Source organism: Anolis sagrei, chromosome 9 (assembly GCF_037176765.1).
Source record: "Anolis sagrei isolate rAnoSag1 chromosome 9, rAnoSag1.mat, whole genome shotgun sequence".
Classification (NCBI taxonomy): domain Eukaryota; kingdom Metazoa; phylum Chordata; class Lepidosauria; order Squamata; family Dactyloidae; genus Anolis; species Anolis sagrei.
This window is the reverse complement of record NC_090029.1, coordinates 6,157,345-6,182,627: the sequence shown is the minus strand read 5'-3', so window position 1 is coordinate 6,182,627 and position 25,283 is coordinate 6,157,345. Positions and strand designations below refer to the sequence as shown.

Below are 25,283 nucleotides of genomic sequence, written 5' to 3'. Positions count from 1 at the left end.
TTGAAGCTGTCACATCTCTTTGCTAATGAAAAGGAAATCCATCTTGCCCTCTTCGGGCCACTTGCTAAGCCTGCAAAATAAGTGTGGTTTGGCATGTAAAGACCTGCAAATGAAAGCCCTCTGTCTCAGCAAAAAATGCTCAGCACTTTGCAAATTGCGCTTCAAGAGAGAACTGAATTTCACTGAGCAATTCTTTTTCTAAAAAGCAATGTACACCTTGGCTTCTTGCATTATCTTCAGGAGCTCAAAAATGTCTTGTTAAAGTAAAAGTTAAAAGTCTGACAGATTGTTAAGTCGGACTATAGTTTTTTTTATTCCTATACACATTGCACATATCTTATTTTGCTACCGTTATGAATCATAATATAAATATTTTCCCCAAACTTCTCCAGTGTTCACATTTGGACATTTTGAGTATTCATGCCAAGTTTGGACCAGATCCATCATTGTTTGAGTCCACAGTGCTCTCTGGATGGAAGTGAACTACAACTCCAGAACTCAAGGTTAATGCCCACCAAACCCTTCCAGTATTTTCTGTTGGTCATGGGAGTTCTGTTTTCCAAGTTCAATTCCATCTTTGGAATTGAACTTGGATTGTAGAATGCTCTTTGATGGTAGGTGAACTATAAATCCCAGCAACTACAATTCCCAAATGACAAAATCAAAATTGGGCGTATTGGGTATTTGTGCCATATTTGGTCCAGTGAATGAAAATACATCCTGTATATCAGATATTTACATTACAATTCAAAACAGTAGCAAAAATACAGTTGTGAAGTAACAACAAAAATCAATGGTGTATATCGTGCCTCACCTTTCCAGTGTCTTCATTCATTCCTCTCTATATTATTCCTCTTCCTCAGGACAAACATGCGCTACTGGATGTCACTCCGAACGCAGTGGACCGCCTCAATTACGCACAGTGGTATCCCATCGTGGTATTCTTGAACCCTGACTCAAAGCAGGGCGTAAAGACCATGAGGATGAGGCTATGTCCGGAGTCACGGAAAAGTGCAAGGAAACTGTACGAGAGGGCCCACAAACTACGGAAAAACAACCACCACCTCTTCACAGGTGAGTAGACCAGGGAATGAGCGTGTGTGGCATGAAACAGCAGGTATCGGTCTTCCAAATACTGTTGCACTGTATATTTACTTTGGTTTTGTATTTTATGTTATTTTATTTTCTGATTTTTTGTTGTGTTTTTGTGTTATATTGTGTTTTGTGTATTGATGGGTGTGGCCTTATGTAAGCCGCCTCGAGTCCCCTTTGGGGAGATGGTGGCGGGGTATAAATTAAGATGATGATGATTATTATTATTATTATATTGATGAAAATAATATTGATTCATGTTCAATCCATGCTTCTAAATGGTTCTAAAGCACTTACAAAATTAAAACTCTGATGGTGAAAACTAGGGAGCGCTGGTGCTTTGCTTCTACAGTATTGCTACATTTCAGAACTCTAACAAAACTTTCAAAATTTCATTATTATTTCGTTATTGATTATTTTTATGACAGAATCAATTAATAACTGTCATTATGAAATTTTGAAAGTTTTGTTAAGAGTTCTGAAATTTTCACCACCAGAACTTTAGCAACACTGTAGAAGCAAAGCACTAGCGCCTCCTAGTTTTCAGCACCAGAACTTTAGTTTTGTAAGTACTTTAGAACCATTTAGAACCATGGGTTGCACATGCCTACTATTCAGCCCTTGTCTTGACTGCCTCAGGGGTGCCAACCCTTGTACTTTGCCACTTTCCCCATCTTTGCCTTCCTAGATTCTTGGTTCTTCTCTTCATTTTCTATACACATAATAAAAGTGAAGAAATGTGTATATGTGTATGTGGCGGAGGTGTCAGACAGCCTCCAAATGCACTCCCTCCACTGACATTGCAGCTTACAGTGAGCGCCATGAACATATCGCCCAAACACTGCCAATATCCTCTCCAAACACTACAGCTCACCATCCAAGGAATGCTTTCATTTCAGGAGAATTTCATTCTAGTTTTCACATGTTTCCTCCACCACAAGCAGGCATCCCAGGGTTCCTTGTGTGGAATTTGTATGACCCCGCCCACTGCCTTTCCCTTAACCCTTTCCTACCCTTTCCTATGGCACACAGCAAACAGAGAGGAATTGATCAGCAACTGAGCAGGCACACGGACCCAACATGGCCAACTGTAAATACTGGCAGGATTTGGGGGTGACTGCTCTAGGCATATGGGACTTGTAGTTCACCTTTATCCAGAGAGCACCAGCTGACAACTGATCTGGACCAAACTTGGTACACAGACTCAATATGGCCAGCTGAGCATGGAGGCCTGGTTTGGGGAGGATTGATCCATGATTCTGGGAGTTGTAGTTCACCCACATCGTTACGTTTTTTCTAATGGGAGCACTCATAAAAAAGAGAATTACATTCTGGCTGTCTCCTAATAAATAGTGTTAGGTAAAGGTAAAGGTTTTTCCCTGACATTAAGTCTAGTTGTGTCCGACTCTGGAGTGTGATGCTCATCTCCATTTCTCCAACAATATTTATTTTTTCCCCCGTATTATATACAATCTAACAGTAAATAAACATCAAAAACTTCTTTGATCATATTTCTTATCATTATTTTTAAATTTCCATTACAACTTGTGCTACATATAACTCTATCACACACCTTTTATCCAGTTATACATATTGTATTTCTTTATAATAATTATTATACCATTTCCCCCCTCTTCCCCTTACCCTTAGTTTGTGCCCCCTCCACCAGGACCAACCAACTTATGTTGTTTCACCATTCCAAAATATCATTGTTTCTCTTGCTGGCTTATACCCCTTTCCCTCATTAAACACATACTCGATAAATTTTCCCCATATTTTCCAAAAGTCTGTTTGTTTACATATTCCCCTTTTAATTTTAATATTGCAAGTTAGCTTATCATTAATCGCTATATTCCAAATTTCCCTATACCATTCTTCTAATTGAATTTCTTTTTTTTCTTCCAGTTTTTTTGCTATTAACAATTTAGCTGCTGTTATCAAATTAGAAATCAATTCTTTCTCCTCTTGTATGGGAATTATATTATCATGTATAAGTAATAAAGCTAATTTTGGTGTAATCTCAGTCTCTATTTTTATTACTGCTCTTATTTCTTTGAATATGTTTTCCCAATTTTTTTGTATAATGTAACATGACCACCACATATGAAGATACGTCCCTATTTCCTGACAACCTCTCCAACACTGATTTGAATATTTTTTATCAATTTGATTTAATCTAATAGGGGTTAGATACCACCTCCATATCATTTTGTAGTAATTTTCTTTAATTCTGATATTTTTTAGTATTCTCATATTCCATATGTTTGCCCATTCTTGATTATTCATTATTCATTTTTCCCCCAAGTCTGTTTTCCATACTTCCTTCAAATAATCTTGTTCCTGTTCATTCATTAATAACAGTTTATAGATATCTTACTGTGCCTTTTAATGTTATATTCTCTTCTTTAGTCTCCCTTTGAGTTATCATCTTTTCTATTTTTGTGGATTCCCTACCTCTATTATACTTTTTCCTTATATCACTTGACCATTTACCCAATTGTAGATACTTATACCAATCTAAGTCTCCTAATTCCTCTTTTATTCTTTCCATATTTACCATTTTCAGATCCCAGTCTTTTACTTTTATTAAACCTCTTCCATTAAGTTCTACTTCGGGTTCTTTTTTTAAATTTTCTGGGAAGTTTTCTGTCATTAAAACTGGCATGATAGGAGAAATACCTGGTATTAGGGTTTTTTTATATCTCCCCCAAATCTCTAAAATATTTTTTAGAAAGGGATTGTTTAAATTGTTATACCATTTCTTTTTACCCTTTTCTCTATTACCCCTATAAAAATGTATTCTAATTTCAGTTCTAATTTGTTATCACCTTCTTCTAACCACTCCAAGCTCTTTTGTTTTGCTAAACTTTCTACTATATATTTAATCTCCATTTCTAAGCCGAAGAGCCGGCATTGTCCGTAGACACCTCCAAGGTCATGTGGCCAGCATGACTGCATGGAGCAAAGTTACCTTCCCGCCGGAGCGGTACCTATTGATCTACTCACATTTGCATGTTTTTGAACTGCTAGGTTGGCAGAAGCTAGGGCTGACAGTGGAAGCTCACGCCGCTCCCCGGAATCGAACCTGCAACCTTTCGGTCAACAAGTTTAGCAGCTCAGCGGTTTAACCCACTGCGCCACCGGGGGCTCCATAAATAGTGTTACTAATTAACTAAATGATATAACCTAACACCTCAAAATAAACAATGCCTGTCTCAAATAGCATGGGCACCACCAGGTACCCAAGCTAGTGTTATATAAAATCTAACATCAGCAGGATTCGTTGGCGGGGAAGCACTGTAGACTCTGTTTCCCTTTTCAGCATAGAAATTACATGGCTGGTTTTTGAGAAGGAGCACAATTGTATTTCCAACAGCATCAATCGTATTGACAATGTTTACCATGCAGCAGTCATATAAAGAGTAAGAGCAGCTTTGAAATTGTAATCCGTTAACAGGCTGGAAAATGTGTTTCTCCTGGTGGTTTTATTTCATAAAGATATCTGGATCAGCCTTGTTTGTTTTTGTTCTTAGCCACGATTAACTTGAATTCAATGAACGACGGCTGGTATGGAGCTCTTAAGGAAGCAATTCAACAACAACAGAATCAGTTAGTGTGGGTTTCGGAAGGAAAGGTATGGAACCTTAACTTTTCACTTTGCATTCTGCATTTTACTGTATTGTCGAAGACTTTCATGGCCGGAATCACTGGGTTGTTGTAGGTTTTTTCGGGCTATATGGCCATGTTCTAGAGTCATTTCTTCTGACGTTTCGCCTGCATCTATGGCAAGCATCCTCAGAGGTAGTGAGGTACTACCTCTGAGGATGGTTGCCATAGATGCAGGCGAAACGTCAGGAGAAATGCCTCTAGAACATGGCCATATAGCCCGAAAAAAACCTACAACAACCCATTCTGCATTTGTTTGTTCCATTATAGTTTAGTGGTGACAATGGTTTTCCTTCGCATTGCTTCTGGATTACATCTAAAATCATGGGACAGGTTTATGTGGGAATAACTTAAGTCTGGAGGGAGAGGTTAAGAATTGAGGATTAGATAATTCTTTATTTCCAAGGCAGTCAGGATTAGACAATTCTCTATTTTCCAAGGCAGTCAGGATTAGACAAATCTCTATTTTAGACACAGGCTGAAACATGCCTGGAACCTTTTGTAGTCTTTTACCTATGTTCATAGCCATCTTGTATGGCTTCAATCAGTTTAATCCCGTATTTTAACCAGTAGTTAATTTCACTCATCTCTGTGTTAAATCAGTCAACTGTTGTTAATCTTATTAACCTTGCATGTTTTGTACACTTACAGAGCAATAAGGGTCTTTGGACCATAATGAAATGTTGTTGTTGGTGAATCCTGGGTGTTACCATTTTTTAAAAAGCTCAAAATAATAGTGATGCAATACTGGCAGAGGCTGCTTTTGAAAGAGAACAGTGATTGGATTATGCCTCTTAACTGTGGCAACATTGGGGGTTTGACTAGTGAGGGTTCAAATAGTGTTGATCCTGCCGGGTAAGAGACAAAAAGTCAATGAACCTACCTGACCAACCTCCAGATTTTTAATATTTTGCATTCTTGAAATTGTGAGCTTTACAAGCGGAGGAGGGTACTCTCCGCAAAAACAACAAGCTCCAAGTTTTGTGCTTTGTCCCAGTTGATGGATGATTCCTGCATCTTCTACTGCTGAGCAAAGGAGGCAAAGAATGGTGAAGAATGTATTTTAATTAGATTGCAAATGCTGAAGCCGGGCCCAGAACAATGGCTCATTAATTACTGTCTGAGGTTCCCATTCTTGCAACAGAGTTCCTTGAGTCGGGAAAGCAGAGGTGGGGGGCTATGGCAGAGGTAGGCCAACAAAAAGCAGGGAGAGAAAATTGGGAAAGCGGCTGGCTCTGATCAGTAATCTGGGAACAGGAAGTAAGAATTTGTCTATAGAGAGTTTCTTGGTCAGAATGTCAGCAAGGCCTTAACTGGTGCCTCTCAAGGACCTTGAATGGTTGAGAGACACCTTGTGCAGCCTATATGTCGCTCATGAATGACAGTGAAGGGAGGAACGAATTGCTGTCGATTCTCATATGTATTGGTTGAATGTGGAAATGCCCCTAGATTTAATGGAGGTGGAGATATGGTGATTGTTTGATTCTCCATTTTCAAAACACAAAATCTTCAGGATTCTCTCCATCCCATTAATCTAGTTTGTTGACCCTAGCTAAAGTAGATGCATCCACTACGTGGTTGGAAATTATATACCATACATACTTGAGTATAAGCTGATCCGAATATAAGCTGAGGCACCTAATTTTGCCACAAAAAACTGAGAAAATGTACTGACTGGAGTATAAGCAGAGGGTGGGAAATGCAGCAGCTATGGGTAAATTTCAAAATAAAAATAGATACCAATAAAATGACATTAATTGAGGCATCAGTTGGTTAAATGTTTTGAATATTTACATAAAACTGTAATTTAAGATAGGACTGTCCAACTCTGATCAAACCATTATTCTAACTTTCTTCAATGTAAATGTGCTTACATTTCCTTCCAATAATAATAAAGAGAGTAAAATAATAAATGTAATAAAAACAACAATAATAGAGTAAAATAATAAATATAATAACTTATATAAATAAAATGTAATGTTGGTTTGTGGGATTAACATAACTCAAAAACCACTGGGGGAATTGACACCAAATTTGGACACAATACACCTCTCAGGCCAACGAGTGACCATCACTCATAAAAACACTGAAAAACACAGCAGAAGGGACTTTAAAAGCAAAAAAAGCAAAAAGATGCTACAGCGCATGTGCAAAAATGACTCCCCCCAACAAGCAAAACACAAATAGCATATCCACACTCTCTTCCAGACTACAGCTCCCAGCATCCCCTATGGAGAGGATTAGGAGAGGAGGAGGATTCAAATGATTCTATGATTCTATGAAATGCACTGCTTCCAAGATGCAAGCTTTCTCCTCCTTGGATTTCTCTGAGAGCATCCCAATCCCTGCATATTTCCAATTTCCTATTCCTGGACTGCAACTCCCAGCAATCACCCAGATAGATAGATTAGATAGGCAGGTAGATAGATAAATCGATCAGGAGGACTGCTGGGAGCTGCAGTCCAAGAATAGGTAGACAAGGAAGACAGGGGAGAAAGAGGAAGGGAAAGAAAAAGGAGAGGAGAAAGGAAAGAAGGAGAGAAGGAAAGAACAAAAGGGAAGGAAGGAAAGATAGGGTGATATATAAATAAAGATTATTATTATTATTATTATTATTATTATTATTATTATTATAAGAGAGAGGGAAGGAATGAGAGAAAGAAAAAAGGAGAGAAAGAGGAAGGTTGGCCACAGCAACACGTGGCGGGCACAGCTAGTAATAATAAATAGAGTAAAATAATAAATGTACCGTAATAATAAAAGATTAAAAAAATAAATATAATACAAATAATAATAATAGAGTAAAATAATGTAATTTTAATAATAATAAATAGAGTAAAATAATAAATGTAATAATAATAGAGTAAATAATAAATATAATAAAATAATAATAGAGTAAGTAATCTAAATGTAATAATAATAATAATAATAATAATAATAATAATAATAAATAGAGTAAAATCACGATCTGTCAACTGCAAAAGACCACCTTACTTGGATCTGCGTGCATTATTCGAAAATACATCACACAGTCCTAGGTGCTTGGGAAGTGTTCGACTTGTGATTTTGTGATACGAAATCCAGCATAGAGATGTCGTTTGCTGTGACATACTGTGCTTTTGTGTCAATAATAATAAATAGAGTAAAATAATAAATGTAATAATAACAATAACAGAGTAATTACTCTTGTGGGTTATACAAAGATGATTTACCCCATTGGTTCATTTTACTCACTAAAATCTATAGTGATATTTTCTCCATCCCTAGCTGGAAGGCTAGCATTTGAACATGGGATTTCTATGTTTACAAAGCATGTGATGAACCACTGAGCTATAGGACATGCTGAGCTATAGGAACATGAAATCACTTTCATTAAATGGAGCTTCTGGGTGGAAGGATGCCCTGTTATTGCAGGGCTTTCCCCTTATAAACACCTGAATCTGATGTGTTTGACACAGGCAGATGGTGCTACCAGCGATGACCTTGACCTACACGATGACCGCCTGTCCTACCTGTCGGCTCCGGGGAGCGAGTACTCCATGTACAGCACGGACAGCAGGCACACTTCGGACTACGAGGACACGGACACAGAAGGCGGGGCCTACACGGATCAAGAGCTGGATGAGACCCTCAATGACGAGGTTGGAACTCCTCCCGAGTCGGCCATTACGCGGTCCTCTGAACCCGTGAGAGAAGATTCGTCCGGAGTGCACCATGAGAACCAAACATATCCTCCGTATGCTGCTCAGGCCCAGAGCCAGCCCAATCACAGGATAGAGTCCCCTGGGTTCAAGACGGGCACTGCTCAGCCGGTAAGAATTTTTTTAAAATGTGGTTAGCTTAATTACTATTTTTATATTAATTTTTTATGTGTGTCAGGAGCGACATGAGAAACTGCAAGTTGCTTCTGGTGTGAGAGAATTGGCCATCTGCAAAGACGTTGGCCAGGGGATGCCCAGATTTTTTACCATCCTGTGAGAGGCTTCTCTCATGTCCCCACATGGATAGCTGGAGCTGACAGATGGGAGCTCAACCCGCTCCCCGGATTTGAGCCACCAACCTTTTGGTCAACAGTCCTGCTGGCACAAAGGTTTAATCCATTGCGCCACCGGGGCACTCTTGCTATTCTCAAATATTACCAATTGCCTGAATTTTTCTATTTCCTAAAAGAAGTTATCACCTTTATAGTAACAGGAGATATTTGTTTATCTCAACCAGAAATCACGCTGAAAAAGAGCAATGCTTAAACTTTTTTTTTTTTGGTAAGGGTTGACCTAAAGCCACCAACTTTCCCAATATGTATGAAAATTAATATTTTTTCTGTTTTCCTAGGACAGGCTCCAAACAGATACCTCTCTTTGAATGCTTGATACTGTGGCGGCTCTTGGCTTCCATGTCAGCAGGGCAGTGAATGTATCCAGGTTTTGGATTAGTGTCATAGGAGCTATCCAAGGTGCTGAATCCCTTTGGGAGAGTCCGAGTTCAGCACCTTGGATATCTTCTTGGAAAGTTTCAGTGCTATCACAACTATAATAGGAAAAGGGAGGGGTGCAAATTGTTGGAATTCAACCCCATACTGCCCAAGTCTCAAGTCCTCAATGAGGAACAGTTAGTTAGAATCATAGAATCAAAGAGTTGGAAGAGACCTCATGGGCCATCCAGTTAGTTTTGATAGACTGAGGAAATTCCCTTCCCCCATGTCTCCTGAATGACAGTTGGAACATATCTAATTTCTTCTCTCCTCTGTTTCTTATCAACTTTTCAACTGGAAGCTTTTTGAATCTGACTTCTATTTCCTTACACTTCAGTATGGAGAGTATGTGCTGTGTGCTTTGAGATCTCTCTCTGGTTGTGTGTCAGGAGAGATGTAGTGATTGGTGTTTTTCCCTCTCTTGAAACCTTAGAGGAGATGGGTGCTAAAAGTCGCTGAGATCCAGTACTTTACTATTCAGAAGTCCAGTTATTCTCTATTATCTATATAAATAAAAATGTAACGTTCATTTGTGGGATTAACATAACTCAAAAACCACTGGACACAATACACCTAACAGTACAACGAGTGTCCATCACCCATAAACACACACATGCATGCACACACACAAAACTCGAGCGGAACAGACTTAAAAACCCCAAAAATACACCATATATACATATACACATACATATGCACATGCACACATTCATACACACACATGTATATATATGCACAAACACACACAAATATACACACATGCACACAAATATGCATATAGACAAGCACACACATATACACAATATGTATGTACACATATAAACACATAAATACACAAATATACATGCACATATAGTAATAATAATAATCATAATAATAATAATAATATTTATTTATTTGATCAGTCATATGACCATTTCAAAATAGAACATGAGTAAAAAACAAGGCAACAAGGTGAAGACAGCACATATATATATATACACCCCCCCACACACACACACACATATATATATGCAAACACACATATATACACCCATATATACACGCACAAGGGAGCCCCCGGTGGTGCAGTGGGTTAAAAAGCTGAGCTACTGAGCTTGTTGACCGAAAGGTTGCAGGTTTGATTCCGGGGAGCAGCGTGAGCTTCCACTGTCAGCCCTAGCTTCTGCCAACCTAGCAGTTCGAAAACATGCAAATGTGGGTAGATCAATAGGTACCGCTCTGGCGGGAAGGTAACTGGCCACATGACCTTGGAGGTGTCTATGGACAACTCCGGCTCTTCGGCTTAGAAATGGAGATGAGCACCACACCCCAAAGTCAGACATGACTGGACTTGATGTCAGGGGAGAACCTTTACCTTTACCTATACACACACAAAACACATATACACAGACTGGGCCACATACAGCCCATTACAGTAGTCTAAGTGGGATGTAATTAAGGCATGGACCACCATGGCCAAGTCTGGCCTCTCAAGGTATGCACAAGTTTTAGGAGGACCTTTTTCTTGCCTGGATTCAATTTCAGTTTGCTTGCCCTCAACAGTTGACAGGCACCGGTTCAGGGTCTGGGCTGCTTCCTTGGCGTTTGTTAAATAACTGGGAGAGTTGTGGTTTGATATGTTTTATGATCCAGGACCCCGTCAGTGTTATCAGGGGGGAAACAAACCAGTAAAGTCCACTCAATGGCTGTTTTAAACATTTGCAGAAAGCAGAGACTTCGCCTGGGCTCCCCTACCTCTCCCCATCGCCGGAAACAAATCCTCCTCCGGCTTTATCTACTTCGGCTGTCAACCTCAGGCTGGAGGAGCCTGGCATGCCCGCCTACAACCACTACCCGCCACAAGCCGGGCCCCTCAGGACACCCAGCCTTGAGGCTCCCCACTTAATGCTCAGAGACCCCGAGCAGCCGTCCTTATCGCCGCACTTAGATCCAACCAAGGTACCTCCGCCGGGGCTGAGACCTTTGCAGCACGGGGAGTCACTGCTATGCGCCCGGCACGCTCTCACCTGATCATATTTGCTTTGCCCCGTACTAAAGGCTCCCGTATGATTTCTCTCTTCCCACAATCATTTTTCTGACTATCTAAAGTGCTCCAGCGCTTCTTTTTCTTTTTTTAAAGCTAGCATTTTTGGAGGGAGGGGCAAGGGGAGTTTGGCTGTTGCTTTGTACATTTGCATGATTTCAAATTGCATTTCTCCATCGTGGTCCCTGTGAAATGCACACATGTGATACTTCCTGAGCATGTGCAGGCTGCTTTGAAATCTTCTGGAAAATGACTTTCATAAATCAGGAGATGTAGTAGGCTCATTTTGTTTCAAAGCTTTCCCTGTATTTCATGACATACATGTTATTTAAATTTTCTTTTGTTATTTGAATGCATCTTTCAGGGGGGAAATGTATCTCATCTTCCAAATCAGTCTGTGTTCTTAGACTTCAATAGAAATGCTTCCTTTTATTGATAGAGTGGGAATAAATCCTCAGACAGACTCCAAATCTTCTGATGAGAATAAAAGCAAATAATATAATAATAACTTTATTTTTATACCCCACCAACCATCTGCCCTAGGCGACTCGGGGCGGCTTACAAGGGACATGCTCAAGATTACAATTAAAACACACACTTTAACCAATTAAAACATTAGATAAAACAAATAACAACACAATTGAAAGCAATATAAAACAATACGGCTGAAGGATATCAGAGAAGCTCACATAAGGCCTGATTCTTGGTCGAGGCAGTGGAGGCTTTTGGGAGCTGAAGTCCAAACACCTGGAGGACTAGAGTTTGGATATCACAGATAAAATCCATTTATTTATTTACCAAAACAGTTGTATTGCATTAAAAAAATGACAAACAAACAAAACACAAAATTTGCAGACTTGGTATTCTATTAAATGTCCTTTGACCAGTAGCTGGCCACTTGGAGTGCCTCTGGTGTTGCTTGAAGAAGGTCCTCCATTGTGCATGTGGCACAATCCATACACAACTGTGATTCCAACATTTAGGTGCTTGAGTGCTACAGAGTTTTCTTTCTTATCAGCTGCTTTTTTTTTTCAATTTCAAAACAAATGCTCTCTGGGTTGTTGTGTGGTTCCTGGACTCCTATGAGCGTGTTATATCCGCATTTTCTCCTGACGATTTGCTTGCTTCTTCTTCGTGGTCCCTGTGAAATGCGCAGGGTCTCTTATGCCTGAACAGACAGTTTAAAAACTCTCTAGAACAGTGGTTCTCAACCTGTGGGTCCCCAGATGTTTTGGCCTTCAACTCCTAGAAATCCTAACAGCTGGCAATCTGGCTGGGATTTCTGTGAGTTGTAGGCCAAAACATCTGGGCACCCACAGGTTCGTGTGGAGTTCACAGGTGACCATTCAAAGAAACATGGTTAAAGGGGGCAGAAGACAGTTCCATCTTGTCTCCTCTGCTTTACTAATAATATAATACAATATATTGTACGAGGGGTATTTATTAAGTAAGGTCCGTTTTGTTGTAGGCACTAGTAGTTTGCGCGCATACCGCAACAAGCGCGTGCGTCGTGTACCGGCATGCCTCGGGAACAACTGTGCTATTTCTGTAGCTAACCTGTACGGTTCTGTTCTGTGCTTTAAAAATGTTCAAGACTATCAACTCACCCGCCGCATGTGAGGTTTGCTCAGTGATATGGTTTGTGTCAGCAAGGAACCTGCTGCAGAAATCCATCGACAGATTTGTGAAGTGTACGGTGATACTGTTATGAGTGAAAGCAAAGTGCGTAAGTGGGTTCATTCAAAGATGGCCGTGACAACGTCCATGATGAGGACCGCTCAGGTTCCTTGTTGACAAAAACTGTATCACATGCAGCGGGGGAGTTGATAGTCTTAAACATTTTTAAAGCACAGAACAGAACCGTACAGGTGAGCTACAGAGTGGAAACTGAGCACAGTTGTTCCTGAGGCATGCCGGTACACGACGCACGCGCTCGTTGCGGTATGCGTGCGAACTACTAGTATCTACAACAAAATGGACCTTACTTAAAAAATACCCCTCGTATATACATATAACATTTATAATATTATAATGTAATACAATATAATAATACTAATCATAATACAATATTATATTTTATATTCCACATAATATTACTAATAATACTACAATATAATGATATAGTACAATATAGTAATATTTAATACTGATATGGTACTATGCTATTAATTTAATATATTGTATTTATATATATCTTGTAAGCCGCTCTGAGTCCTCCCCTTTGGGGTGAGAAGGGTGGCATATAAATGTCGTAGATAAATAAATAAGCAACCCAGATGTGGCTGGCATCTTCATAGGATGCAGGCGAAACATCAGGAGAAAATGCTGCTAGAACACAGCCCTACAGTCTGAAAACCGCACAACCCCCCGGTGATTCCAGCCATTAAAGCCTTCTGCAATAAAATCTGTCTTCTTGCAGATGTACAGGAATGAGCCTTACATCAACGAGGACGCCCCTCGGGCAAACTATGTCTTAAAGCAGCCGGTGCAAAGGCAGGAGAAAGATCCAAACTTGGCCTATGAACCGCAAGCTCCATATGTAGAGAAGCAGCCGAATCGGGAGTATGAGCCTCCCCTGGCCTATAGGTATGACTCCACCAACTACGTGGACCAGTTCTCGCGCGGCTACGACCCTCGCCTCCACTACGAGGAACGCGTGCCTCCCTATGATGACCACTGGTCCTATTACGATGAGAAGCCTCCCTACCAGCCCAGGCCTCCATACGACAACCAGGCTCCCAGAGACTTTGACCTGCGGCAGAATGCGGATGAGGGCACGGAACGGGGCTACTTTGCCTCCCAGCCACGCTTTGAGGAGCCCCCTCCAATGGCTTATGACAGCAGGCCCCGCTACGAGCCAAAAAGCTTCAACATGACGCAGCTACGGTATGAAGAACAGACTCCGGCAGGCTACGAAGTGCATGGAGGGCGGTACAAGCCAGAGAGCCAGCAAGCCTACCCTTCTGGAGTGCCCAGGTCGCCCGAACCCAAGCATTATTTTGAGCCTCAACCCCAGCAGGGCTACGAACCAGGCCCCCCGCAAGGCTTTGGTGCAAAGGCGGGGCAGTACGAACCGTCTCCCAACCCTCCCCTTCCATTGCAAAGCAAACCCGAAGTTCTGCCTTCCAACAGTAAACCACTGCCTATCCAACCAGCCGAGGAGGAGGACGACCCAGCCATGAAGCCTCAGTCTGTGCTCACCAGAGTCAAAATGTTTGAAAACAAAAGGTCGTCGTCACTGGAAAAAATCAAGGACTCAAATGAAGTTCCCATAGCCAAGGTAAGCACACTGTAGGCCTCCATAGGGCACTTAATTTCTACCTGAAATCCTTATGCAGGACCTATGTTGGCATGCCCCATGACCTGGAGAGAACATGCTTCTGTGGCATGGCGTAGTTTCTCAATCAGAGGATACTTGTGTTGGGTGAGTGGAATTATTAATGAAAGACCCTTCTCATAAATGTACAGCAGAGTAACTTATCAACAGCAGCGTGACCCGGCACCAGTAGCCCAAAGTGATAAAAAGAACAAAAACACACAGACCAATGTTATCTCATCCTCAGGAGGCTTTTCTTTATAGCACTATTTACAAGAACAGAGTTTCCATAACACAAATAAAGATCTTTACACTTCCTTCTTTGCTTCCACGCTGGGCTTTTTTCTTATGCAGATAAACAGCTTTGCTCTCACAGAGCCTCTTCTCACACTGAAGTTCACACACGATGGCCTTCAACCTGGAGCTTCTCTCACACTGAGGTGTTCTCATACTGAGGCCTTTCTCCCACTGAGGCCTTCTCACACTGAGGTCTCTATCAGACCTTTCATACACTGAGGGGAGGAGATATGAAAGAGACTGTCTAGTTTTATTTATTGTGTCAGGAGCAGACCAAACAGTTGTATTGCATTTTTTAACAAACAAAACAAACAAAACACAAAGTTTGCAAGCTTGGTAGTTGATTAGATGTCCTTTGACCAGTAGCTGGCCACTTGGAGTGCCTCTGGTGTTGCTGCAAGAAGATCCTCCACTTTGTGGTCCCATTTCCTAAGGTTGGCTCTGCATCTCGTGGTGCCAGAGCGCAGTCTGTTCAGCGCCTTCCAAGTCGCCCAGTTTTCTGTGTGCCCAGGGGGGAGTCTCTCATTTGGTATTAGCCATTGATTGAGGTTCTGGGTTTGAGTGTGCCACTTTTGGACTCTTGCTTGCTGGAGTGTTCCAGCAAGTGTCTCTGTAGATCTTAGAAAACTATTTCTTGATTTAAGTTGTTGACGTGCTGGCTGATACCCAAACAGGGGATGAGCTGGAGATGTCACTGCCTTGGTCCTTTCACTATTGGTTGCTACTTCCTGGCGGGTGTCAGGTGGTGCAATACCGGCTAAACAATTTATCCAGTGGTGTAGGGTGCAGACACCCCATGAAAATGCAGCATGTCTTATGAAGACCCACATCTACTGTTTTAGCATGGTGAGATGTGTTCCACACTAGGCATGCATACTCAGCAGCAGAGTAGCATAGCGCAAGGGCAGATGTCTTCACTGTGTCTGGTTGTGATCCCTAGGTTGCGCCAGTCAGCTTTCGTATGATATTATTTCTAGCACCCAATTTTTGCTTGATATTACTTATTGTCTAGTTAAAGTTGAGCTTGTGTAGCCCCATTGATCACAATGGGGGAGAGTTAAGCAAATGACAATATCTGTCAGTGTCTTCAATCAGTAGTAGCTTAAAAGTGCTGAGGTGTAGCTATATAAAGCCTTTTATTGGGACAAATCCAGCCTCAGGATGCTTTTTCTGTGCAGTAGTGCTGAAGCACCAGCTTAGAATCTCTTTCCTGGTTGAGTTTTGATCTTGTTTTGTGTCTTTTTAGCAGCCTCCAGAGCTGGCACCTAAGCCTAACATCACTCCAGTGGGCGGTCCGAAACCAGTCTCTCAAAATCAATATGAACATGATAAACCAGCGTACAGGTAAATGCCATCTTCATGCATGAAGGGGGCAGCACTGATCAGATGCCTATCATTTGGTGCCAAAATGGGGAATGACAGCAGAGAAGAGAAGCCTGTAGTAGTTCTTCACCTGTTGGCCATGGGTCACCAGTGGGCCATGAGGACGAAAATTTGGTCTGCAAGCCTCCTTCCTCTTTATTTTATTTTATTTCATTTATTTTATGTCCGCTCCTTTCGCGTCTCCTGCCACTCCTTCCCTGTTGCTGACCAGCCCCAACCCCTTAGATAGACCACATCAGCTCTAGATAGAATCATAGAATTGGAAGAGACCTCATGGGCCATCCAGTCCAACCCCATTCTCCCAAGAAGCAGGAAAATCGCATTCAAAGCACCCCCAACATGTGGCCATCCAGCCTCTACTTAAAAGTCTTCAAAGAAGGAGCCTCCACCACACTCCAGGCAGAGAGTTCCACTGCTGAACGGCTCTCACAGTCAGGAAGTTCTTCCTCATGTTCAGATGGAATCTCCTTTTTTGTAGGTTGAAGCCATTGTTCCATTGCGTCCTAGTCTCCAGGGAAGCAGAAAACAAGCTTGCTCCCTCCTCCCTGTGGCTTCCTCTCACATATTTATATATGGCTATCATATCTCCTCTCAGCCTTCTCTTCTTCAAGCTAAACATGCCCAGCTCCTCATAGGGCTTGTTCTCCAGACCCTTGATTATTTTAGTCGCCCTCCTCTGGACACATTCCAGCTTGTCAATATCTCTCTTGAATTGTGGTCACAATATTCCAGGTGTGGTCTAACCAAAGCGGAATAGAGGGGTAGCATTACTTCCCTAGATCTAGACACTATGCTCCTCTTGATGCAGGCCAAAATCCCATTGGCTTTTTTTGCCGCCACATCACATTGTTGGCTCATGCTTAACTTGTTGTCCCCGAGGACTCCAAGATCTTTTTCACACGTACTGCTCTCGAGCCAGGCATCGTCCCCCATTCTGTATCTTTGCATTTTGTTTTTTCTGCCTAAGTGGAGTCTCTTGCATTTGTCACTGTTGAACTTCATTTTGTTAGTTTTGGCCCATCTCTCGAATCTGTCAAGATCATTATGAATCCTGCTCCTGTCCTCTAGCCACATGACCTTGGAGGCGTCTACGGACAACACCGGCTCTTTGGATTAGAAATGATAAGCACCATCCCACAGAATCGAACACTACTGGACTTAATGTCAGCAGGAAACCTTTACCTTTGATTCTTCTTTCTTTTAAAGTGTCATAAACATGTTTGTTTTAGAGCCCCAGAACCACAGAGACCTCAAACGAAGCCCCCCGAGGACATAGTTCGGGCAAACCACTACGACCCCGAGGAAGATGAGGAGTACTACCGGAAGCAGCTCTCCTATTTCGACCGCCGAAGTTTTGAAAACAAGCCAGCTGCTCAGGTCCCCGCCAGCCTCCACACGGAGCCTGCAAAGCCAGTCCACCTCCATAATCAGCTCAACTACACCAATTACGCTTCAAAGTAAGCCCTCTGCTCTGTCTGCATGCCTCCAGATTGTTTCTTTTTTTCCTTGTTCCCCAGTCTTGTGTTTTCAACATGTCATACAGCAAGAGGTGAATCAAGAAATCCCAGGATATCCTTTGTGCACTTGTAAAACCAGACTTTTTTTTTTTTGCATAACTAACGAAAAAGGCATTTCCTGCCCTACTTTGAGTCTCTTTTAAGAGTGGACAAAATGGGTGATGGTGAAGATAATAATAATAATAACAATAATAATAACAACAATAATAAAATGTATTAATTAATACATTAATCTATATAAATAAAAATGTAATGTTCATTTGTGGGATTAACAGAACTCAAAAACCACTGGACGTATTGACACCAAATTTGGACACAAGACACATCACAACCCAATGTATGTCCTTCACTTAAAAAAAATTGATTTTGTCATTTGGGAGTTGTAGTTGCTGGGATTAATAGTTCATCTACAATCAAAGAGCATTTTGAACCCCACCAACGATGGAATTGAACTAAATTTGGCACACAGTTCTCCCATGGTCAACAGAAAATACTGGAAGGATTTGGTGGGCAATGTCCTTTGGTTTTGGAGTTGTAGTTCACCTATATCCAGAGATCACTGTGGACTCAAACAGTGATGGATCTGGACCAAACTCCACACAACAACAACAATTTTATTAATTAGCCAATTGGCCTTATCAAAAACAAACAATGCAGACATAACATACAACATACATCTAGTCCTCTTAAAATAAAATACAAATATACAGGTAGCCATAGATATATTCATCAACTATCCTTGTCTCTCCTACACTGCACCAAACTCTACATAAATACTCAACATGCCCAAATGTGAACACTGGTGGAGTTTGGGGAAAGTAGAATCTTGACATTTGGGAGTTGTAGTTGCTGGGATTGATAGTTCACCTACAATCACAGAGCATTCTGAACCCCACCCACTATAGAATTGGGCGAAACCTCCCACGCAGAACCCCCATGTGGGCCACAGCAACGCGTGGCAGGGGACGGCTAGTAAATAAATTAATATTAGAAAACATATTTTTCTGATGGCCTTAGGAACCCCTTTGGCAGAGCAGGCTGAAGATCTCTTTGCATGTCCTTCTCTTCCTTTTTGGAAACAGTATTTTCTGTTGGTCATGGGAATTCTGTGTGCCAAGTTTGGTTCAATTCCATCATTGCTGGGGTTCAGAATGCTCTTTGATTGTAGGTGAACTATAAATCCCAGCAACTACAACTCCCAAATGACAAACGTGATTTTTTTGAGTGAAAGACATACATTGGGTTGTTAGGTGTCTCGTGTCCAAATTTGATGTGAATTCGTCCAGTGGGTTTTGAGTTCTGTTAATCCCACAAACGAACATTTCATTTTTATTAATATAGATTATTTCCTATATTTATACCCCGCCCTTCTCCCCCCAAAGGGGGACTTAGGGTGGCCTAACAAAAGCATCTAACGACACTAACATCATAAAAACAACCACAGTACAATCAAAATATTAAAAATAACAATTAAAACAATTAATTAAGACACATCAATTAAAATCGAAATCCACAAAACCAGTTCAGGTCAATTCATTGCCATAAGTTGTGTGATCTTCTTCCACTTGCTGCTCACTGATCAAACGCTTGGTCCCCTAACCAGGCCTTGATGTTCCTTCTAAAAGACAAGAGGGAGGTGGCCAATCTGATATCTCTAGGGAGGGCGTTCCATAGGCGGGGGCCACTGCTGAGAAGGCCCTGTCTCTTATCCCCATCAACCACATTTGCGATAGTGGTGGGATCGAGAGCAGGGCCTCTCCTGAAGATCTTAAGCTTCGTGATGGTTCGTGGGAGGAGGTACATTCAGACAGGTAGTCTGGGCCAGAACCGTTTAGGGCTTTAAAGGTTAAAACCAACACTTTGAATTGTGCTCAGAAGCTGATCGGTAGCCAGTGGAGTTGGCGTAACAAAGGAGTTGTATGTTCCCTGTACGTCGCTCCGGTGAGCAACCTGGCTGCCAACCTAGTTGAAGCTTCTGGGCAGTCTCCAAAGGCAGCCCCACGTAGAGTGCGTTGCAGTAGTCTATTCGGGATGTAACAAGAGCTTGGACCACTGTGGCCAAGCCAGAGTTCTCATAACAGTCTTTGGTGACCCCTCCAAAAATTGATTGATTTACAGTATTTATATTCTGCCCTTCTCACCCCGCAGGGGACTCAGGTCGGATTACAATGTACATATACACGGCAAACATTCAATGCCATAGACACACAACATATATAGACAGACACAGAGGCTATTTTTGATAAGGGCATTCTGACCACCAGGGGAGCTGTCACTTCACTGTCCATTTGTGACACTGATGAAGTACTTCCTCATTCTTTGCATGCTTGCTGGAGATATTTATGGCCTCGTAAATTAGCCTCCCTGCATAAGCGGTACCTAAATTTCCTACTTGACAGATGCAACTGTCTTTCGGGCTGCAAAGGTCGACAGCAAGCTACACAAACTGGTCAGAAGCTCACTCTGACCCGGGCTGGCTTTGAACTCATGAACTCCCAGCCAGCTGCGCCACAGTCCCTCACGACCCTTCCAGGGGTCCCAATCCCTGAGATGGGAAACACTGCTTTAAAGCATCTTGTATGGTTTGGGTTTAGATTGTGAGTTTGTGCCTTTTGTGTGTGTGTGTGTGTTTTGTTTTGTTTTGTTTGGACAATTTGTTTGGAAAGTGAAGCCAGAATGACTAGTTTTTCCCCATTTTATTCTATTGCCGTTTGCTTTGCCGCCAACTAGATTTCTTGGCTCTTATTCTAACTATGGCTACTTGAAAAGGAGCATCAAGTGGTAAGAACACTCTTGACGTGAGGATGGTTTCCTGTCCTCTCTCCTCTTACGTTTGATCACAGGCATTATGTGCAGGAAAAAAAACCCAAAGGCAGCTTCCAGATGACTTGAGCCCAATTTTGATAGGAATTGGGCACTGCATTGAATACAATTGAGATCATTTAAAAAAGAAATCTGAAAAATTAACTTTTCTCTCCCCCTTTTAACCAGCTAAACATGTTGCACATAAAGCTTGTGAAACTTAAGCTTTCTGCTTTTCTGGCAAAGATGGCATTGTAAATATCTACCATTGGATGTGTTTCGGTGTATTTATGTCGAGTTGTGACATGTCCCAAGTTTGGAGCGTCACCCTTAACTCTTGGGTACATGTCTACTTGTAATTCCTAAATTTAAATTACTGTATATACTTGAGTATAAGCATAATTTTTCAGCCTCTTTTTTAGGCTGAAAAAGCTCCCCTCGGCTTAATACTCGAGTCAAGGTTATTTATTATTTTACTCTGTTATTAGTATTATTTTTATTTCATGTATTATTTTATTCCCTTTATGTTGAGATTAACTTCACAGTTCAGCAGCAGGTCAGTTGCACAACTTCAGCACTTTCCAGTAGCTTCTTTCTGCACAGTATTTTCAGTCAACTGCTCCCACAACCTGCAGCCACGCTGGAACCTTTTACAAATACTTGAGCACATGCCCGGCCATTGTTAGTTTTACCATTGTCTTTCCCCTAGTTTAGATGATATTGCAGACTCACCACACCACGCAGCCATATCTTGTCCTAGCAGACAGGTTCTTTAATTACATATAGCCTTTGGTGAACAACATCACAACACAAGGAGAGAGAATACACTGTACATGACTTCCTTATATACAATTCATTTACACATAGCAATCTCTGATTGGTTACCAACTAATTGACCCAACCCAAACCCAGGATTGCATCATTCACAATCACCTGGAGTAGGCCAGAACACATTCCCCAAATGATTCCCCATATACAATCAATGCATGACTCAGCATTCCCAACAGAAGCCTATTAGCAGTGCATGACTCAGTTTGTTACATTACAATACATTGTAAAACCTGACACTTTATTATTATTACATTTACGGTATTTTGCCCTATTATTATTATTATTATTATTATTATTATTACATGTATTATTTTACACTATTTATGATTATTATTACATTTATTATTTTACTTTATTATTGCATTTATTATTTTCTCTATTATTACTGTTATTATTGAATTTCCATTATTTTATTTTATTATAAGGTGCCCCTGGTGGCACAGTGAATTAAACCCCTTTGCCAGCAGAACTGAAGACCAACAGGTCGCAGGTTCGAATCCGGGGAGAGGCGGCTGAGCTCCCTCTATTAGCTCCAGCTCCTCATGTGGGGACATGAGAGAAGCCTCCCACAAGGATGATAAAAACATCAAATCATCCGGGCATCCCCTGGGCAACGTCCTTGCAGACAGCCAATTCTCTCATACCAGAAGTGACTTGCAGTTTCTCAAGTTGCTCCTAACATGATTAAAAAACATTATTATTATTATTATTATTATTATTATTATTACATTTATTAGTTTACTCACATTATTATTTATTATTATTATTATTATTACATTTATTATTTTACTCACTTTATTATTGCTGGAAGGATACATAAGTACATTTACATTGAAGAAGGTTAGAATAATGATTTAATCAGAGTTGGGCAGTCATATCTCAAATTACAGTTTTATGTAAATACTCAAAAATATTTCACCTGATGCCTCAATTAATGTAATTTTATTAGTATCTATTTTTATTTTGAAATTTACCAGTAGCAGTTGCATTTCCCATACTCGAGTCAATATGTTTTCTCAGTTTTTTTGTGGTAAAATAGGTGCCTCAGCTTATATTCAGGTCAGCTTATACTCGATTATATACAGTATATTTCTTTGGCTTATGAGCCAAATTAGAAAATACAAATGAACACAGAGGCAAAAAAATATACCCCAAATGCCATCTGTCTCTTGGTTGATGTGAGTTTTCAGGGCTGTATGGCCACATGCCAGAAGCATTCTCTCCTGATGTTTTGCCCACATCTATGACAGGCATCCTTAGAGGTTATGAGGTATATTGGAAACTGTCAAGGGAGGTTTATATGCTTCTGCTGCATGACTTTCTGTCTGGAAAACTCACAGCAACCCAGTGATTCCGGCCATGAAAACCTTTGGCAACACATCTGTCTCTTGTTTGCCATCTCCTTTGATTTGTGCTACTAATCTTTCTAACACGTCGTTGTTGTTGTCAGCTCTCTTTCTTTTATATTATTCTTTCTTTTAGTTCTGGGCATTACAAGAGAGTTATGCTAACATTTCTAGAATCTGTTCAGACCCTTGCAGAAAGGTACAGTGCTATGAAAGAATGCACATCACCTCCACAGGTGATTTTTGGAGGTCCGAACAAACATTATTCTTGTGTTGCTGACATACCTGGAAGATGTCCATTCAGTCAACTTTTTTCCAACAGTTTTACCTTTGTCTGTCCTGGTGATATTAGCTACAGTGCACCTTATGGCCTTCATTTCCTGTTCCTTGTAAATGGCTCCTTTCCACAAACCTGAGTGGCTTGGAGATTCGTCTAAGTTCTCTTCTAAACGGAGTGAAAGCAATCCAGGTCCCACTTTATATTTTGTAGTGCACCTCCCATCAACCTCATCCAGCATGGCTAACATTCAGAGATACTGAGAGTTGTAGTTTGGGATCTGTTGGGGAATCTGAGCTGTTAGGCTCAAAAATAACCCTCAGTTGGGGTGATTCCACCATAAATATAGCGAAGTTACAGAATTAAACTTCATAACCAGCAGAAACGTATGTGTGGCAAGCTAGGATAAGCGTTCTTTCCATGAGATGACACAGGATTGCAGAGTCAGAATTTTAGCTTCAGAAGTATTTATTGAAGTAAAAGAAATACATTATTAATAGAAAAGGTCTTGGAAGTAAATAGATTACTAGGTCTCATCTTTTAAGAAAGGTTAAGGGGTAAAAAGTAAAAAAAAATCCATGCAGCTACATTTTGCCTACATAGAGGCAAAATGTGCATCCTCACTGGAAGGAAGAAAAGTGTCACAATGCCAGGGCTCTGCCTTTACAGAGGCAAAGATGAACCAAACAAAAACCCAGTTTGTATAAAATAATTTAATTAAAATAGTACTTATTGTGGCTGTTTTGATAGTCCAAAATATAAAACATAAAGATTGCACTCATCCACAGAATACAGAACAAAACATCAAACACTGTTGCAGGTTCAAGATAACTCCGTAGTCAAAAGATCCGGTCCAGTGGTCAAACGCCGAGAGTTCAAAAAACAAAGTCCAGGGATCAAGAGTCTATACCATAGTCAAAAGCCAGTCCAAAGATTCAAGGTTCCAGGATTCCAAAGGTTCAGGATGGCCATCTGTCGGGTGATTTGAATGCAATATTCCTGCTTCTTGGCAGGGGGTTGGACTGGATGGCCCATGAGGTCTCTTCCAACTCTTTGATTCTATGATTCTAGGAGAGAGGTCAGGACACCGGAAATCCACAAACCTGGGGGGAAACCAGCAGCATCTACCACCAAGATAAAACAAATACATTTCTCCCTATGATCAGTGCCAAGGCTAGCTCCTTATATCCAGAAGCACCCATCTGCAACCCATCTCTTGCATACTTCCACCCCTAATTGCTTTCACCCATGAACTTCCACTTACAGATAACCCTTTAGAACCAAGACTTACATCGACCCATCCATCACCAACTGCTAGGCCTGCCACCACCAACCACCCTCAAATAAAGAATATGATACATGACAAAAAGGCACAAGAGAAACTGGAAAATGAAGAAGAGAAGGTTGAGAAGAGACATGATAGCCATGTGTAAATATGTGAGAGGAAGTCATAGGGAGGAGGGAGCAAGCTTCCTTTCTGCTGCCCTGGAGACTAGGATGCGGAACACTGGCTTCAAAATACAGGAAAGAAGATTCCACCTGAACATTAGGATGAACTTTCTGACTGTGAGAGCTGTTCAGCAGTGGAACTCTCTGCCATGTAGTGTGGCAGAGACTCCTTCTTTGGATGGCCATCTATCAGGGATGCTTTGAATGTGATTTTCCTACTTTTTGACAGAATGGGGTTGGACTGGATGGCCCACAAGGTCTCTTCCAACTCTATGATTCTATGAAATGGCGAATGGCCTCATGGCCAAGCCGAGGGCAATAAAAATACATTTAAAAAGGAAGTTCCCTCACAGAATTCCCTTCCTACTTATTCAAACGGGGAGGAGACATTGGCTGGCAGGAGGGGGAAAGACAAAGTCCTTTTTGGTAAACATGCATAGGAATGTTTGGGTAGAGGATCCCTCAGCCTAATCCTATTTCTATGTACTCATTGAGGTCTGGAGACTTGTGCAGTCCAGGGATGAAACCAAACAAGATCTGAATAGCACCAGCTTTTTTGGGCTCACTCTTAGAGATCCCTGGCCAGTGCAAAGAGCATGAGAAATCCTAAATATGTATTTTCTGAAAAAAAGGAAACAATTAGGAGCATGTTGGGGATTCCTCATCTTCGGAAGAGGAAGGGGAGCAGGGAAGTGCTCAGAAATTGGAGGGAGAAGAAGAATCAGACGATGAGGGTTTGAAAGTGCCCACATTTCTAGAGAGACGAAAAGACAGAGCACAGACGGCGTTCAGCCAAAATAGCTGCTAAAA

The 25,283-nt window shown here is 41.2% G+C and overlaps 1 protein-coding gene across 14 annotated transcripts in view; it reads left to right on the top strand.

Annotated features, from left to right (window-relative positions):
• TJP1 (tight junction protein 1) overlaps positions 1-25,283 on the top strand; it is a 404,161-nt gene that overhangs the window by 358,765 nt on the left and 20,113 nt on the right. For 6 of the 14 annotated variants that reach the window (XM_060755760.2, XM_060755759.2, XM_060755757.2 and 3 more), the window contains 7 exons: positions 864-1,074; positions 4,626-4,726; positions 8,217-8,570; positions 10,937-11,170; positions 13,675-14,535; positions 16,115-16,212; positions 17,481-17,708. In XM_060755760.2, coding sequence (XP_060611743.2) covers positions 864-1,074; positions 4,626-4,726; positions 8,217-8,570; positions 10,937-11,170; positions 13,675-14,535; positions 16,115-16,212; positions 17,481-17,708 — 2,087 coding nt within the window. The remainder of the gene's footprint in view (positions 1-863; positions 1,075-4,625; positions 4,727-8,216; positions 8,571-10,936; positions 11,171-13,674; positions 14,536-16,114; positions 16,213-17,480; positions 17,709-25,283) is intronic. The other 8 variants (XM_060755761.2, XM_060755770.2, XM_060755758.2 and 5 more) reach the window with 3 other exon arrangements.